The following is an 18,687-nucleotide window of genomic DNA, read 5'->3' as shown; positions in this document are numbered from 1 at the left end:
GCGGGGGGTGGGTGGTGGTGGCCGGGAACCCAGTGAGGGGCCGGGTGCTGCAGCGTGGCTGTGCTTCCAAAAGGGCTGTCTGGTAATCCTGGGTTTTTTTTCCACCCCCCAGCAACGAAGGTTTTGGGAACAGTAAAATGGTTCAATGTAAGGAACGGATATGGTTTCATCAACAGGTGAGCTGACCCTAGCGAAGCCTCCATCCCACCTCTTGCGTGTCTCCATCTCGAGGCTTTTCGTGGTTTGGGGGGGACCGGATTCGGCCTGCCGAGCAGGTTCTGAGGGGCGCTGGTGTGCTTTTTGCTTTTCATTGATGGCTGAAAAGGATTGGTGGACCGAGTGGGTTGCTTTTTTCTTTGTTTTGCAGCCAAATGAGGAGTCAAAATATAACTTTCAAGGTTTCTAGGGCACAAAGCTACTTAGAAAGGCAGGCTGAATAAATGGGATACCTTAACCGTTAGGGAGAGTCCAGGAAGGTGTCAAGGATCCTTGATGTGGGGCAACTGTAACGGAAGGTTATATTGCCTTTGTTGAACGTTGCAATAGATGCTGTCTTTTGACTGTACTGTCGGGGAGGGGGGGATTTATGTTTGTTGCCTGCTTTGGCCACAAGAACGGTAGGGTTTTTTGTGTGTTCACAGAATAAGTCCCATATTTGGAAGTAAATGGCCTATTAATCTTGACGTTCCTGTTCCCAAAACCATACTAATGAAATCCATTTTTATTTAAACCTAGGGTTGCTTACTAGAGTGGCCTTGAACTGGCCTGTGACCAGTTGAAAGCTTGATCTTGTAATAGAAGGTGCAGCTACAGGCCACTGTAAGACAGCCCAAAATTCTCCGTAGCAATAGTCATCAAAATGTGCAGTTTACACAGTGCTCTCCTTACCTCTCTCTTGTGAGGCGGGCATCATTTTCAAGATGGCTGCCAAGGCTAGTAGTGCAGTTACATGGAATATGTTAATAGCACGGTTATGTTAATTAGGAATCTTGGGCTTACAGGTATGATACGGCAGTCAGCATTTTCTGTTCTTTTAAAAGGCATTAAACAGCTAGATGTTTTAAAGAAAATGTGAGCAGAACAGAATGTGAAATGGACAATGAATGAAATGTACTGCAGGATGGGCAGAATCAATTGATGGGTGAAAACTCATTCATAGAATCAACAGTAAAGTACTCAGAAGATTATCAGTATTGATGGTTCTTGCAGTTGCAATGGTGGGGAAATATTTTCATTCTTAAGAAATCTTTTATGCTACATTGTCTACTTGGTCCAAAGCTACATTTTTGCATTAGTATTTTGGTATGAATGGGCACAGGATGGGATTCTTTGGTGCTTATACGTGGCCCGCTTACTGACCATATGGGGGTTCATTGATCTCTTGATTTTTTTTTTTTTTTCTCACTGTTTCCATCTTGTTCTGGATTCTCATTAATAGCTAGATTCTAAGGCAGTGGTTCCCAACCTTCCTAATGCCTTGACCTGTTAATAGTTACTTATGTTGTGGTGACCCCCAACCATAAAATTATTTTTCGTTGCTACTTCATAACTAATTGTGCTACTGTTATGAATTGGGTGACCCCTGGGAAAGGGTCGTTTAGCCCCTCCCCCCTAAAGGGGTCACAACCCACAGGTTGAGAACTGCTGCTGAGTCACTTAAGTTTAAATGTTCTTATCTTAGAAAGGTGTTTTAAATTGCAAAGTTCCTTGCAACCCTTGACCCCACTCAATGATTCTGCTGTGCACAGGTGACTTTAATTTGTAGCCTTTTCTGTGGTTAGATTGTCATTTTTTGTGTTTCAAAAATTAATAGCATGTTTCGTCTGTTTTGCTGCAGTTAAATGGACACAAGTTATGATATTTTGAGTAAAGAATTCATATTCAAAATACAGTCATTTACATGTTAAATATCTTTATTCCACAAGGTAACCACTCTGAATATCTCACTCTGGCTGATAAATCAACTCAGTTTGCCATTCCCTGGGGCTTTTGATGGGCGTTCTTTTGGACTGGGTTCATACCTCATCAACAGTATGTGCACACTTTACTTGTCCATGTCATGTTTTGGGAATTCTCACTAAAACTTTCATCATGCTATTTCACACACACAACACCTCACTGCCATTGAGTAAATCTCAACTTTAGTGATTCTATAGTACAGGACAGGGTTAGAATTAACTATCCCTGTGGGTTTTTTGAGAATATCTACAGTAGAAAGCCTTGTCTTTCTCCCTAGGAGAGGGTGGTAGTTTTGAACTTCTAACCTTGCGATTAAGTTTAGCATGAACATGCCTTTAATATGTACTGGTTTGACTCCCTTTATTGTGGGACTGGATTTTGAAGCTCTCCCACTGAATCAAGATTTTTAACAGGTTCCTCCTGTGCTTCTACATGAGAAATACCTGAGAAATCTAGATAAGAATCTAAATCAGAAGGGATGAGGCTTCTGATTTAGTATTAAATTTTGACAGCCTCTCAAACAGGAATGAGTCAGTTTGAAATCCCTATGTAGAACCAACTACTAAAGACACTCATTTTTCTCCCCCCCCCCCCCATTTTTCTTAAGACAAACCTCCAAATTCAACTGAAGTAAGATTTTATAGTATCTTGGTCAAAATATTCTGGCCAGTTGTAGAAGTATCTTGAAAAGACAACTTGGATTTAAGTTGTCCTGAAAGGTGACGTGTCAAGCTGATTACTAGTCAAGCAGATACTTAAAGAATTACTTAAAATAATGTATTGCCTAAAGAATCTTAAGTAATATAAAATGTACGTATCATTGTAGACATCTTGAATATTGTGTCAATATAACAAGCTGGAGCAAAACAGAAGGTACATGCTAAAATTGTAAATGTGATCGAAAATGAACCACAGAAAGGGCTGCAAATTACCCGGCCTCTGATGTGCCTGTTCAAGTCTTTCCGTAGCCTCCTGTGTGAAATTGGGTAATGCAAAGGGAAAGCTGAAGAACCTGGGGTGTGGGGATTACCCTTGAAGACATACAACTCGAATTGTCCTTCAAAACAAGAATAGCAAAACTCACTTACTTCCTCGGGGCACCTCTCTGGAAAAGGACATCCTGTTGGGTAAAATACAGAGGCAGCAAAACAAGGGAGGAAGTCTTGATGAGCTTAACTGACACAGTGTCTGAAATAACGGAATCAAATATAACGAGTATCCTGGAGATGGCACAGGGCTAAGCGGTGTTTTGTTCACTTACTGGTGTCACCTTGAATCGGAGCTCACTCATTAGGTACAACTGTGGTGTCTTCTCGGTCTCGGCAGCCTTATGTACAACAGAGTGAAACTGCCCTGTCCTTACACTTGTTAGGTTGGAGCCCATTGTTGCCTCCACTATGCCAGTCTGTCTCATCAAGAATCTCTCTCTCTCTCTCTCTGTTCCTTTCTACCTTACCTAGCTTGGTTTGATGTCCTTTTCCAGGAACTGATCTCTCTTGATAACCTTGTCTTTTGGGATCCACAATGATCATGGAAATAAGAAATCTTAACAACCACACATAGCACTATGAAAATCAAAGCAAGACTGTTTGTTGAAGAGCTCTAGGGTGCAACTGACCCAAGTCATTGGGGCTCACACAATTCTTATCACAATCCATACATCCATCCATTGTGTCAAGCACATTTGTACATTTGTTGCCATCATCATTCTCAAAACATTTGGCTTCTACTGGAGCCCTTAATATCGGCTCCTCGTTTTTCTTACTCCCTCTCCACTCTCCCCTCCCTCATGAACCCTTCATAATTCATAAATTATTTTGTCATGTTAAACCCAAGCCATATTTTAATCAACTCCTATGCATGTGAAAGTTGTACATTGACTAAAGAAGACAATGGATGGATTTGCATTACGCTGGTGGATATTATAAACAGTCTCATGGACTGGCAGAAGAACAAATCTGTCTTTTAAAGAAGTACAGCTAGGCTCTGGGGACTTCATCACGTGGACTTGGGATGTGAGCAGGGGAGAGCTGACTCAGTAACTAGCAGTAATAAACTATCGCAACTATATTAGCATTATATCTTCCAACGGAAAATCATTTTCTTGGTGATTTTATTGCATCCAGAAATCCCAAATTCACTGACAGTTGATTCTAACTCTACAGCAACTGTTGTGGGCCAGTGAAAATAAAGAAACCAACAATTGAGATGGATTGATGACCATAGATGCTCAACAGTGGACTCAAACATGCAATGAGCATAAAGATGGATCAGTGGATAACATTTAACTGTTATGGTTGATGCAGAAGATAGAGCTTCATGCATCAGTTGAGTCTGCAGCAACTAGCAAAAAATGCTCATAGCACAGTTATACAATAAAGGGCATTTGTTAGTGCTCTCAACCCAACTGATAACTGGTGATCTGTGTATCGATATATATTAAATGTTTTCCAACCCTAATCTTTATGATCATAGTGTGTTTGAGTCCATTGTTGGGTCTGTTATCATCACTCCCATCTCACTGTTGGTTTCCTATTCACTGGCTTTCTACTCTTTATCAAATATGGTAGTCTTTTCTGGTTTTTAATCTTTCCTGATAACATGTCCGAAGTGAGCATATTGAAGTCTTAACGTCCTCACTTCTGAGGAGCACTCTTGATTTGTGTTCAAAGACTGGTTCCGGCACTCTAGGTTACAGAATGCATGATTTCTTCTGTTTGCATTTTCCAGGTCTTGTATGCAATTGAAAAGACCTCACTTTGCCTTAAAGTGTTAGCTTTTAAGAAGTGTCTTTACCACAGTTTGCCTAATGTAAAGCATTTGATTTCTTGGTTGGTACTCCCATAGGCATTGTTGATCCAACTAGAACAAAATTCTTGACAAGTTCAATTATTTCTCCATATATTATGTTTGTTCAAAGTGGGGGTTTTTTTTCTTCGTGTTGCTGTGTAGCCCATACCCATACTCTTGGTTTTCTGCAGGCAAGGTTGCGTCATGTTTATTGCTATTAATGAGACATCTTTCGGTCCTAATAGCTTGTTCTTCATATAGTACAGCTTCTCTGGTAATTTGCTCAACATGCAGATTGACTACCTTAGGTTGAAAAGGCAAGCAACTCTGCTGTGCACCTTTTTCCAGCTTTGAACCAGCAGTATCCCTTGTTGTTTTGTTTTGTTTTCACATGGCTTGTCAACATGAGAGTGAAAGCAGAGAGAGAGACCCACCTCTTTTGATGGGAGAATCGAGAGTCCTTTGTTTAAGCAATTGCCTCTTAATTCAAGTGCAGGCTTCACATGAGCACAATTGCAATGTTCTAGAATTCCCATTCTTTACAATGTTATACAGTGAACCCTCGCCACTTCACGCTTTGACTTCTGCGGCTTCACTCTATCGCGGTTTTTGCGTAACAGCTCTGTCATTACTGCCACTGATTGGCTCTTACTGTACACGCTTCTGTCTGCATCGCTACGTATCGGAGCTACGTATCAGATGCATTTTTGCTTTTGTACAGTGTACTGTAATTGTTTGCGATTTTTAAGAAATTTTATCTAAGCCCTATGATGGCTCCTAAACGAGCTGCTTCTTCTAAGCCTTCTGACAATAAAAATAAGCGCCAGAGGAAGATGCTCACCATCCAGGAAAAGGTAAAACTTTTTGATATAAGGAATCCTACTTCGCGGAATTTCATTTATCACGGTAGGGTCTAGAACCAATTAACCGCGATAAACGAGGGTTCACTGTATATAATATATATGTAAAACTTTATGATCCACACAGATTTGGCAATTTCTGCATTCCATATTGAACTTTGAAATGGGCACAAATATGGATCCTTTTAGTTGGCCAGGTTCTTGTCTTCCCTAGACAAATGTTTCTAGGATGGCGTCGATTGTTGAACATCTCAGTTGATCCCTCAATTCCTGGAGCTCTGTTTTTCACCAATTCCTTCAGTGCATCTTGGCTTCCTTTAGCACCAATATTCTTTATCATGCTACTTTCAAAAATTGTTAGTGCTAATCAATTATTTTTGGTTAAATGACTACACATTCCTTTTGTCTCGTAATGCTTCTGGCATCGTTCATCCTTTTTGTCTTTGTAGTTCTTTAGTAATTCAACTTGAGGCTTGAATTCTCTTCACTTTAATCCGGAGAAGGGCCAGTCATGTTCTTCGTGGCTTTCTTAATTCTTGCCCTGTGGTACTTAAACATTTCTGTTTTCCTTAAAGTTTTATTAGCACTTTATCCACATGTAATACAATTCAGTCATATCAAGAAGAGTTGTACAATTGTCATATTATAGAACATTTTCTTCCTGGTAGTCATTATTATTCTCCAGTTGCACAGCTTCTACTCGTATAATTCAGTGTCATTGATTATACTCTTGTGCTGTACAACCAAATTATTCTACCACCATTGACTTAAACGCAATGTCCCCTATGCAGCAACTCTTATCTTCCTATGGTACCCATTGGTCAATTTTGGGGTGTGTGTGTATGTGTTTTGCATTCATTGCTTGCTCCTCAAATTCCCTTGTCTTCCCTCTCCCACCCCTGCATCCGGTATAAATCGTTGCATCATTTACTATCTCTGCATCTACTTCTTTTGTGTTGTACAAACTGGAAGCCCAGCAGAAATAAAGTGGTAAGGATAAAATAATATAAAGATAAAAATACAAATAATGATTAAAAGAAAAGAGCACCATCAATATTTTAAAAGCCAGGGAAGAAATTTCATTGTGGGACAAGCAAGAAATACTTGAGCCTAGGACAAATTCTGGTTGAGTCAAGAATGAAGGTCAGCTGACCGATTATCAAGTTTAGTCCAGCATAATCAAGATTGCGGTGCTCCCTATCTGATAATCCAGCTGCCAGAGACCTTTGCCTGTGGGCTAGAGAGAATACACCAGAGGCTTCATGTGACTGCATAGTCTGCACATTGTTTTCGGGCTCCCCCTGCCCTCCATAGCTTTCTACAAATTGGGGGTTCACACGTTAAGTCAGAAGAGACATGGAAAGCATCAGTGTTGGTATCTTGGGTATTAGTAAGCTGGGACGGGCTGGCACACTGTCCATTTTGAATCTGGCATTCCTGCTGTCTTCTGGGTGCAGATTGAGGAGAAATGGTGTTGCATTCGTTGTCATCTTTTTTTTCATGATTTATCTTGAGGTACAATGCGGTCAGTGATAAGTTACTATCCATACACCTACAAGGAAAGCCATTTAATATGACCATTATTCCCGGGTGTACACCAACCGTTAGTGGCAACTATGAAGAGATTGAAGATTTCTACGGATGACTGCAGTCTGAAATCAATCATACTTGCAAAATAGGATGCATTGATTAGCAGTGACTGTGATGTTAATGGTTGAAGAGAAAGAACCACCACCTGTAGCTGGAAAACGTGGCTTCGTGACAAACAAAGCTGCAGACTACATGGTGTACTTCTGTGAGGCCAACAACTTCAGTGGAAGTACCTGTTTTATACATCGCCATCATCAGATGGCCTACACTGGGGAACCAGTCGCCTACATATGTGTTAAGTACTGTCAATAAAAACAAGGCAAGAGACGATCCAGATCGTTGATTACTCATAAGAAAATTTGGGTTTGTGCTAAGGAACAAAGCACATCCACAATGGGCAGAATTGACACCGTTTCAAGAGTAGGTTTGGCACAGTAAACACTCAATGATGGAAGATGAGAAGTGCTGTCAGAAAACATAGAGGGACATACTCGTGGAGGTGGTGTGAGGTTATGTAAATAAGAGGAGGAACCAGAAGGACGGACATAGGACTTTTAAATAGTTCTGTCTACCGTTTTTCTTAGGGAGAAGGGAGAGAACAAGGTGGGAGGGAAGGAACGATACAGGCTGAGAGAATATGCTATTTGGAAAGGAATAAGGGTGGTGTGCTGAACAACATGATTTACAGTGAACTGTATGTGTCAGGGTTGTTGAAATGCCTTTTTAAAATAAAAACATTCTTAACATTAAAGTTTAAATATAAGAGGTTGATCTATGACTTGGAGACTTTCCCCTATACTCCTTTTCCTACCTCCAATTTTTTGATGAAAGGGCATTTCATCTAAAACTATTAAAAAACGTAAGATATTAGAAGGTTGCTTTAGTAGTTCAGAGTTCAAGTATGCCATTTAAACCTGTAGATTTTTAAGTTTTTTTGCATCCAGTTTTATCCACATTTTTCAGATTGTCAGGTAAATATTTTTCACTGGTGACCGGAATTGGAATACGTACTTTAATGTTCTCCACAGGACAGAAGAAGCGTGGAGTTCCTTTAAAGGAGGAGCTTTGGTGACGTAGTGCTTACAAGTTGGGCTGTCAGAAGTTTAAAACTACTGCCAGCTGCTCTGCAGGAGAAAGACTGGGTTTTTTTACTCCTGGAAACGGTTCATTCTAGTAAACTGCCGGGACAGTTCTGCCCTGTCCTATAGGGTCACTATGAGTCTCGTCTACATTCATTTAACTACTAGGTCTCATCTAGGAAGCTGAGTAATACACTAAGCCAGGGAAATGTATAACTCGGTCCTTAAAATAATACTTCATCATGGCAGTCATGCTTAGACTTCTTTGAAGTTAATCTTTTTGGAATTCCATGTGTCTATAACTGACTTTCACACAAATGGTGTAGTGGTAGAGTAAGTAACTTGTGTTTATCAAGCCTTTGAAATACTATGGCGTCCTGGATTGTGCACACTGTTAATGGGAAGGTTGGAGGTTTGAGTTCAAGCAGCGGAATCTCCGGGGGGAAAAGGCGGGGTTATCTACTGGGAAACCCTGTGACAAACGGATCTACTCTGACACCCTTCAGGGCATTGTGTGTAAGGATCTAGTCAGCACTGACTGGTAAGATATGCCAAGCACCGTTTGTAAATGCTAATCCACGTCATCCTCAAAACCTTCGAGGCAAGGTTATTCCAAGATAGGAATGAACTTGCCTCAGCTAGTAAGTGAAGCCAGTACTTAAACTGTTTTCTGACATTTGTGTTCATTAACTGCTGAACTATAACTGTCGTTAAAAATAGATCCTAACTCTTTTCAAATTGAATGTCCACATAGCTACAGATTACGTGGGTCAACTAGTCATTGAAAAACATCTTTTGTTGTGTCTAGTATGACGTTGGAGCAGCTGTGCCCTCACTGCTGTGGAGCAATCTTAACAGGACAGAGTTAGGGCTGCTGAGACAACTCTTCAGAGGAGTAAGAAAGCCTCATCTCCCAAAAAGTAATTAGTGGTTTGGACCTCCTGACTTTGCAGTTAGTGACCTAACTTGTAAAAGATCTGTCTTTTCACTGCCTATTTCTTGTAAGGAAGGGATTGGATTGCTAAATGTTCTAACATATAGATCAGCTTTACAAATAGAAACTTTTCTCTAATAGAGGGCTTTAAGAAGATGGGGGATTTTAATCTTTTTTTCTGATGAACATTTAACCCAATGCATTACCAGACCACTTAGATCAGAGGTCCTCAAACTATGATCCACGGGCCATGTGCTGCCCGCCGAGGATATTTATCCAGGGAGCTGGGTGTTTTTGCCCCGTTTTGTTTTTTTCCTTCAAAATAAGATTTTTGCATTGTGCATAGGAATTTATTCATAGTTTTGTTTTTAACTATACTCTGGCTCTCTAATGGGTCTGAGGGACAGTGAACTGGCCCCCTGTTTAAAAAGTTTGAGGACCCCTGACAGATGATGGGTAAGAGAATTTATTCATCTAGTGATGTTTAGTGAGCACCTCGTTAAGGTGCTGTAGAATAGCTAGCAGCAATTCTGCTCAATAAACTTTTAAACTTTAGACAGACACACTGTGATTAAACAACTTTCTTGTGGTTAATTTTATAACTTATTAAGAATTGTAAATCATGTATAACCCTATTCCTAGTTCACTGGTGGACCATGCAATTTTATTTACCTCTTTCATATTTTGTAATTGTGTGTCTGTCTGTGATGTACATAGGGGACTTCAAAAAGTTACTGGGAAAATACCATTTAATTTCTTTCTAGTTTTCCAAACTTTAAAGCCCCAAAGGTAAAACATTTGCCATTTCGGTGATCTTTAAATATTCATTTACATAAACGTGTTCGTTGTGTAGCTCATCTGCCACCATTAACCATTTAGAACTTTCCCATCACCTGTAACAGACAGGAGTTCTGATGAGCTAGGTGTTGGTGACACTTGAGTTAGGTGTTGGACTGCTAACTTCAAGATTGGTGGTTCAAACTTGCCAGCCCTTCTGAGGGAGAAAGATGAGGCTGTCTGCTCACAGTCTCTAAAACCCTATGTAGGGTGGCAGTGTGTTTGTTTTTGTTGTTTTGTTGGGGGGGGGCATTTAGGGCCCACCATGCATTCCCCCCCCCCATTTTCCATCTGTACTTCTAATCGCTTGGCTATTCAAAATCTCATAACCGCATCATGATTTTATTCCTCCTGTGACTGACTATACCATATATGCTCTAGTATAAGCCAACCCGAATGTTGGCCAAGGCACCTAATTTTACCACAAAAACTGCATTTAAAATGTGCTGGAAAAACTTGGCTTATACATGAGTATATATGGTAATTATGTCAGCAGAATGCTTTCAGAGCTTACTCATGTTGTCACAAATACCAAGATTTTCTCTATCACTTTGGTTACCCCATGTAGTTATTGTGAGTAGTTCTGCTATGAAGATGAGTATACATGTGTTGTTACTCTTTGTTTTTTTAAATGTACGTACATAGAAGTGGAGTTTCTGGATCATAAGGTAATTATAGTGCTTCCTGAGTAGCCTATTGGAGTTCTGATTGAAGTGTAATGATTCATATACCACCCAGAGGCTCCTTGGAGTAAGACCTGGTGACCTGCTTCTAAAGGGGACAGCCTTGAAAACCTTGTGTGCTGCACGCGGATTCAGAATCAAACAATTAAAACATGCTAGTTCTGTTTGTAACTTTTGAGGAGCCACAGGACTATTCCTGCAGCAACGGATGACGTTTCCAATTGCTAGAATTTTGATTTCTGCTCCCTGTCTTTATGGTTAGACAAGCAAGTATAGTTTGATTGTAGGTACCTGATTCCAGCTCAAGGCGACCCTTGTGTTTAGCGGAGAGCTCCAGAAGAAGCCCCTGGCCCCCCTGAGGAGGGAGCTGGTCCTGTGCCGGCAGAACGCTGGGCCTTGTCTTCCACAGTTCTACTGGGTGTGCTCGGACGGCCAGCTCTTCAGCTAGTAGCCGGGTTCTTACTGTCGGCACCAGCTTATAGCATACTTGCAGTTACCCCTCCCCCTGGAGTTCGTTGCCTTTCTCCAAAGGTATTAGCTCTTCAGTGATTAAAGACCCACAGCAGTTGTGGGAAAATCAAGTGTATGAGAAATTCACGTTTTCTTTATTTTATGTGAATTGTTTCTCTAAGTGAAAAGAGATTTCAATCAGATTATATGTGTACGTTTTGACTAGTTTTAAGATCCATGTTCTGGACAAGACTTGTGTCCGAATTTAGAGTTGATTATATTGTTTGGGACTTAGAAGAGGGTGAGCTACCATTTTCTTTAGCATCCAAGCAGGATGGATTCTCAATAGGTTCCCTGGTGGCACTGTTAGGTATAAGTACTGGACTGCTAACCACAAGGTTGATGGCTCAAACCCACCAGCTGCTCCACGGGAAAACCACGATGCTGTTGGATGTCTAATATGATAGTCTTAGCCTTGTGTGGCTGTTGAGCACTGGAAATGGAAGTCCCCTAATGTTCTGTGAGCATAAAATACTTCAATTTTACATGTTGAAATGGGAATATTTGGGGGGTAAGTGAACTGCTGAAATTAATTTCACACCTTTAATCCCCACCTTAACAATAAGGGAATTTGCCCAAGGTTTTATAGTAGTGGCATAGCCATAGAAGCTAATGGAGAGACGGCTGTTCACACATACCCAGCAGCTTTGAAGGGGAAAGTGCTGGTGGTTGGCTGTTATACTTTGTCACATGGGGTTGCTGTGAATTGTAATTGACTTAACACCCAAGAGCAGGTTTATGATAGGCAGGATTTGAACCTAGGTGCTTTGATTCCAGTTAAATTCATAACCATTGTGCTCTCTGCCTCTTACTTTATCACCTCTCTTTAACTAAAAGTGGATATCAAGGCACTAATATCTTGTGCTATAGAAGAGCTTTGGAGATAGAGACTTTAAGGGTGATGGGACTTTCTCCGCTGTCATAGAATTCTCTTTGCAGGTTTAAATGTTAGTGAACACAATACAAGATAACATGCCTCAAAACCCAACTCGATGATAAATGTATCTGCTGTATGGACTGAACAGTGCTTTCTAGATTGAAGTCCTTGAGGATAGAGCTGCATTTTGTTTCTTTGGGGCACTTAAGCAGTGTCTAGTAACTTAAATGCCTTAGGTGGGTTTGGGCTCATAATGACCCTATTATAACACACTGCCTGGTCCTCCATCCTTAAGAGTTGTGCCGTGCTTGAGCTTTTGTTACAGCCTCTGTCAATCCATCTTGTTGAGGGTTGTCTTCTATCTTACGCCTTACCTTAGGAAGCATAATTTTTCCAGGGGCTAGCCCTTCCTGAAGATCCCTGGTGGGTCCTTGAGTTAACTAAGCTTTGGGCTGGTAACCAACCACTAGATCCTCTTTGGTTGTGTCATTTGCATATCGGGCTGTTAATGAGCTTTCTGCCAATCCTGTCTTTACATTCGACCTATAGTATAGAACGTCTCATTTATTTAGCATATCTGAGCAAATAAGTATGCTGGGAAGGACACACCTGTCACACACCACCTCTGATTTTAAACCAAGCTGTAGCTCCCTGTTCTTTTCTTCGAATGGCCGGGCGAAGTTCCTCATGAGCACAATGGAATATTTTGGAATTCCCATTCTTCCAGTGTATCCATAATTTATCTTTATTAGAGGAATAAACAAGACCTTTGCACCTGGTATCCTTTTTTTGTAAGCTCAGTGGTTTGTAGGGGACTAGAAAAAATGGGGTCAGGGTGGAATAAACAACAAAGAAACAGTACTTTTATTTGAATAGTTGCCTAAAGTGAATTAATAGTGTTAATCACATGGTATATCTGCACTACATTCGTGATTGTACAAACTCCCTGAAGGTTTATTTAATAAGAAAGGGGATTGTGTCTACTATTAAAATCAGTCCTTTTTTTTTAAAACTTTATGTGAATCAGGTGAATGTTGACAGCAGTTCAGTTTCTCATTCAACAATTCATAACAATTTCATCTGATTACAGTCCTAACAATATAACTTCAGTTATCCCACTTTACTCTGTTTTCTGTATCCATTCATCCTTTCTTAACTTCTTCTGCCTTATATACTTAAGTAAATGCTGCCCTTTTGGTATCAAATGGTTAATTCTAAGGTAGTAGTGCCTCACTGGTGTATTATTGACCTGTAGGGCTTCATATTTTGTTGTTGTTGTCGTCGTTTTATATTATTGACTGTAAATTGAGTGTGCAGGGGATGACATGGGGTAGACCTTAAGATAAGGTGACCAGATCTTATCATTGGTAAAGCGGGACACCATTGACAAAACTCATATATAAGTGTGTAATTGGTACTCACCATAACAGGATAATGGAACATTGTGCATAATTTTGCCTCCTTTATGCTCCACGAGCCAGGAATTCTGTATATTTACAGCAAAAGTAAAATTCCCAGGTACAAATATCCTGTGTCAAGCAAATATATAATCATGCCACACCAATTCATCCTACATGTCTATATATGCATTTTCTTAAAAATCACCATTGCAGGAAAACAACAGTCACCTAAAACTCATGTACTTTCCCAGTGGCTACCCTTGCTCATTATCAAAGAATGTTTCTTTTGGCTTATGACCATTTTTCTTCTCTTTTTTTAAAAAATTACAATAGTGGTATCAGCAGTGTTTGTCCTTCACTCACGATTTGTCTGTCAGTACTGTGATGGCTTGTGTTTTGCTATGATGCCAGTGTCACTGGTACCTCAAATGCCAGTAGCCAGGGTCACCCAAAGTGAATAGATTACAGCAGAGCTTCCAGTTTAAGTACAGACTACGAAAAAGGAAGAAGATGAGTTGACCACTGAAAATCTTATAACAGGAGAACACTGTCAGATACTGTGCCAAAGATGAGCCCCTCGGGTCGGAAGGCACTCAAAATATGACTGAGGAAGAGCTGCCGTCTCAAAAGTGTTTTGACTGGTGTCGATGGAGTAAAACCTTCGGGACCTTTATTTGCTGATGGGGCATGACTCAAAATGAGAAGAAACAGCTACAAAATATCCATTAGTAATTGGAACTTGGCATGTGTGAATCTTACAAAATTGAAAGTCATCAAAATGAGATGGAATTCATCAAGATCAATGTCCTAGGCATCAGTGAGTGGAAATAGATTGGTATTGGCCTTTTTTAGGTCAGAAAATCATAAGGCTTACTATGCTGGGAAGGATAGATTCAGGAGGTGGAACGTTGCCATTCATCATCAAGGACTTTTTTTTTTAATCATTTTATTTGGAGCTCTTAAAGCTCTTATCACAATCCATACATATATCCATTGTGTCCAGCACATTTGTACATATGTTGCCTTCATTTTCAAAACATTTTCTTTCTACTTGAGCTCTTGGTATCAGCTTATTCCCCCTTCCCCCACCCTTTCTCCCTCATGAATCCTTGATAATTTGTAAGTTGTTATTTTTTTCATATCTTACAGAGACCACTGTCTCCCTTCATCCACCACTTTTCTGTTGCCCACCAAGGGGTGGGGTGGTGATGGTTATATGTCGATCATTGTGATCAGTTCCTCCTTTCTCCCTCCACCTTACTCATACCCTCCTGGTATTGCTACTCTCATTATTGATCCTGAGGGGTTTATTTGTTGTGGATTGCTCTTGTCTGTATAGTGTACATCCTCTGCTCTAGCTGGATTTGTAAGGTAGAATTGGGATCATGATAGTGGTGGGGGGCAGGTAGCATTAAAGAACTAGAGAAAAGTTGTATGTTTCATCTGTGCTATACTGCACCCTGACTGACTCGTCTCTTCCTTGTGACCCTTCTGTAAGGAGGTGTCCAGTTGGCTACAGATGGGTTTTGGGTCTCCACTCCGCACTCCACCTCATTCACAATAAGAGTTTTTGTTCTTTGATTCCTGATCCCTGATCCCATTGAGACCTCATGATCACACAGGCTGGTGTGCTTCTTCCATGTGGGCTTTGTTGCCTCCCAACTAGATGGTGCTTGTTTATCTTCAAGCCTTTAAGACTCCAGACCTTTTGATAGCCAGGCATCATCAGCTTTCTTCACCACATTTGCTTGTGCTCCCATTTTGTCTTCAGTGATTGAGTCGGGAAGGTGAGCATCATGGAATGCTGGGTTATTAGAACAAAGTGTTCTTGTGTTGAGGCAGTACTTGAATGGAGGCCCAATGTCCATCTGCTGCCTTGATACTTAAATATATGTACATAGGCCTATTGCCCCATCATCATATATAAATATATTTACATATGTACATTCCTGTATTTAGATCTCTATAAATGTCCCTTGCCTCCTAGTTCTTTCCTCTATTTCCTTTTACTTTCCTCTTGTCTCACCATCATGTTCGGCTTTCATTTGAGTTTCGATAATTCTTCTCGGCTACATTGCCCTTGATCAAGCCCCACCAAGCATCCTGTGTCGTCCTCATCTTCACTTGTCGATCCCTTGTCCATCTCTTGTCCCTGGATTTGTTGGCACCCTCCTTCCTTTCCCCCACCTCCCCCTCTTCTGGGACAGACACTGCCCGCCCGCCCCCCCAATTGTTAGTCTCTTTGTTTTCTCCTGATTATCCCCCCTATCTTATTTAGCTAGACATGCAGCAAAAATAATGAGTACAAACAAGACAAAGCACAACATAACAGGAAAAACCAACAGTAAAAAGAGAAATAGTTCCAGGTCTTTCTATTGACCTTTATGAGTATTTTCCAGTGTGATAGGGTGCCAGCCCTGGCCCCAGTCTATTTTTCGTGTTTCTTGGGGACTTTGTTGCTTTGCTTCCCTTGCTGCTCTGTTGCACGCCCTTAGGGTTTTGCCCTGATGTGGTGGGGTCAGATCGGGCACAGTTCCCACACTGTCCTGGTGGGGCTGCCCCTTATGGTCTTCTCTGCATTGGCTGCTCCCGGCTGGAATCTGGTCCTCAGGGCTTGGTGGGCCAGGAAGTGTCCAGTCTCTCCTTCCCTCTTCATTTGTTCAACGGACATTTTATATTTTGTGAGGTAAGGGTTCTGTTTTATTTTCCTGCAACTGGTTGCTCAGTTTTTCTGCCTTTTGCTACCTTTTTAGCCTTCTGTCAAAATCAGCTGTCTGTAGGTGAATGGATTTCCTTTTGGGACTCCATTCAGTTTAATTGGTCTTTATCTATATGTCTGTCATTTTTGCCAGTGTAGATGTTTTTGTGAGACCTACTTTGTGGGGTTTTTTTTCCCCCCAGTGGTGTTTTGCTGATTTGGAATATTGGGTGTTAAATGGATTGACGTTGTGATGTTGGAATCGTTCAGAATTGCATTATATCTTTAGATTGCTTGGGGTGATACTGCTGCTCTTTCTGTCCATGAGCATGGTATATTCTTCATTCAGGGTAGATCTCTTTCAAAAAATTTTTTTTGTCTTTACCTCCTTGGTTAACTTGTGACACATGAGTGGTAGGAATATTGGTATTTTTTGTACTTGGTTGTGGTCATTTTTATGATGAGGAAAGTTGGGCAATGGAAATAGGGAAGATGAAATTAGTTGTAGGGGAGGAAGCAAACAATTAATGGGAAAACCTATTTCCTGTTTCTTAGGCAAATCTTGTGTCAGAGATAAAGGACACAAATGGTTAAGTGCTCGACATTAAGCCAAAATGTTGGCAGTTCAGGCCCACTTGATGGCTAAGACAGACCTGACGCTCTGCTTCTGAAAGGTTACAGCTTTAAAACCCCTGTGAAGCGTTTTACTCTGAATACTTGGGTTCACCAATCTGAGACTGAAGTGACTAACCACCTTCAGAGATAAGGGTAGGGTGTGCTGGTACACTGTTAATATTTAATAAGATAAGGAGTGGCGGGGGATATATTGTTAATTATTTCTACTCTATTGAGAATGGCCAGTTTGGGTTATAACATTGTTTCAACTGTCTAAAGTAGGAATCATGGTAGTTTACGGGTGTGTGTGTACACACACTCTGCTTGTCAGCCAAGTCTTTGAAATAGTGGGAGAAAAGGGGAAATACAAAAAAAATTAGTATTTTTAGTCTCTAACTTGCTCCTCTTGGTTTTATCTTACAGGAATGACACCAAGGAAGATGTGTTTGTACACCAGGTGAGTGCTTGCGTAGATACGTAGAAAAATAGTGTGGTGGGTGCCTTTACCAACTATTTGCAAAAGGTTAATATGTAAGTCTAACCACTGAACAGTTTATAGTTCCTTCAAGAATAGTAGCATGCTTACATGTTGAAATACTTTGTTCATGATTCGCTTAATAAAAAACAGGTGCTTCAAATTAATGTTTTGTTAATGGCTATAGTTTTTCTTTTTAATGTTGAAGCTGCCTTTTCTCTGCATGAAATTCTCAAACCTAAATTTCAGATATAAGAATCTCCGTGGGTCTAACTTAAACTAATAAAGGTACTCTGAACATGCAAGCTGACAAGGCTAAGACCTGTTAGGTCTACTTCTGTGGCAAGGACAAATCACAGGAATCATGGGAGGAATAAGGCAAAGCTGCAGGGCATATAAATTTGAAAAGAGCACTCAACACTAGTAAGTCAACATTGGGAAAGCAAGTTGCTCCTGAACTGATTGACTCATTATAGTCCCAAGTGTGTCAGAGCAGCACAGTGTTGCATGGAGGGTTTGATGACTGGGGTTTTTGTTAGTAGATCATCCGGCCTGAAGCACTGCAGGGTGGACAAAAACCTCTATTTTGGTTCCAGTCAAATTCATTAACAGTTTACCATTCTGGGTTTCCAAATCCAATATAGGACCTTCTCTTTATGCTAAAGCACTTTGGGTTACATATAGAACCTTGTTTGAGAGCTTTGACTGGCTTAGAAAATTTTAAACTTTGTTAGTTGAGGTTAACTGAAAAGGCAATATGATGGCAAAGTTGCTACTTTTACTTTATTAGTTTGAGGGAAGAAAACTCTAGGACAAGTGCCACATACTGAGCTCGCTCCTAAAGTACTAGTTTTATACAGTGATCCAGATGTCAGAAGATGTGAAATCACTTTCCGCACCTCAAATCTCACACCTCTTTCCAGGTAGGTGTGATAAAAAAGGTACTGTGCTTTTTAGGAAGGATTTGGTGCTTTGTAGCTCTCTGGAGTATCTTATACAGCATTTAGTGGCAATCAAGTAGAAAGCCAGGCTAATTATTAGTATATAACAATAGCAAATAATCACAGGTAAAATGTGTAAGTATGAAAACATTTCCATTCTAACTGAATGTAGGGTACTCAGAACAATAGTTTTTAGAAACAAAGCAAAACGTGTTTATAAAATTTATATTCCTTTTGCTTGGGGTAGACAACTTCTCTCATGCCTGTTCAAGAGATGGTGCAAGCTTGGGAACAAGAGTGCAAAGCTGAACAGTTTGCTACATCTGAGCAACCAATCAACGGTTTGGGGTTGGGGGACATTGAGGGTGTTGACTAGAATTTGGAATTTCATTTGTCCGTATTATGCTGTCCTTCATGGTTTGCAGGTAATTCGAGAGTC

General features: G+C 40.5%; 1 protein-coding gene across 1 annotated transcript in view; it reads left to right on the top strand.

Annotated features, from left to right (window-relative positions):
- YBX1 (Y-box binding protein 1) overlaps window positions 1-18,687 on the top strand; it is a 39,188-nt gene that overhangs the window by 10,515 nt on the left and 9,986 nt on the right. The window contains exons 2-3 of the mRNA XM_045298894.1: window positions 113-176; window positions 17,256-17,289. Of these exons, the coding sequence (XP_045154829.1) occupies window positions 113-176; window positions 17,256-17,289 (98 nt within the window). The remainder of the gene's footprint in view (window positions 1-112; window positions 177-17,255; window positions 17,290-18,687) is intronic.

This window comes from Echinops telfairi, unplaced genomic scaffold (assembly GCF_000313985.2).
Source record: "Echinops telfairi isolate 266 unplaced genomic scaffold, ASM31398v2 ScPeMD7_7457;HRSCAF=8495, whole genome shotgun sequence".
In the NCBI taxonomy this organism is placed as follows: domain Eukaryota; kingdom Metazoa; phylum Chordata; class Mammalia; order Afrosoricida; family Tenrecidae; genus Echinops; species Echinops telfairi.
This window is presented reverse-complemented; position numbering and strand designations above follow the sequence as displayed.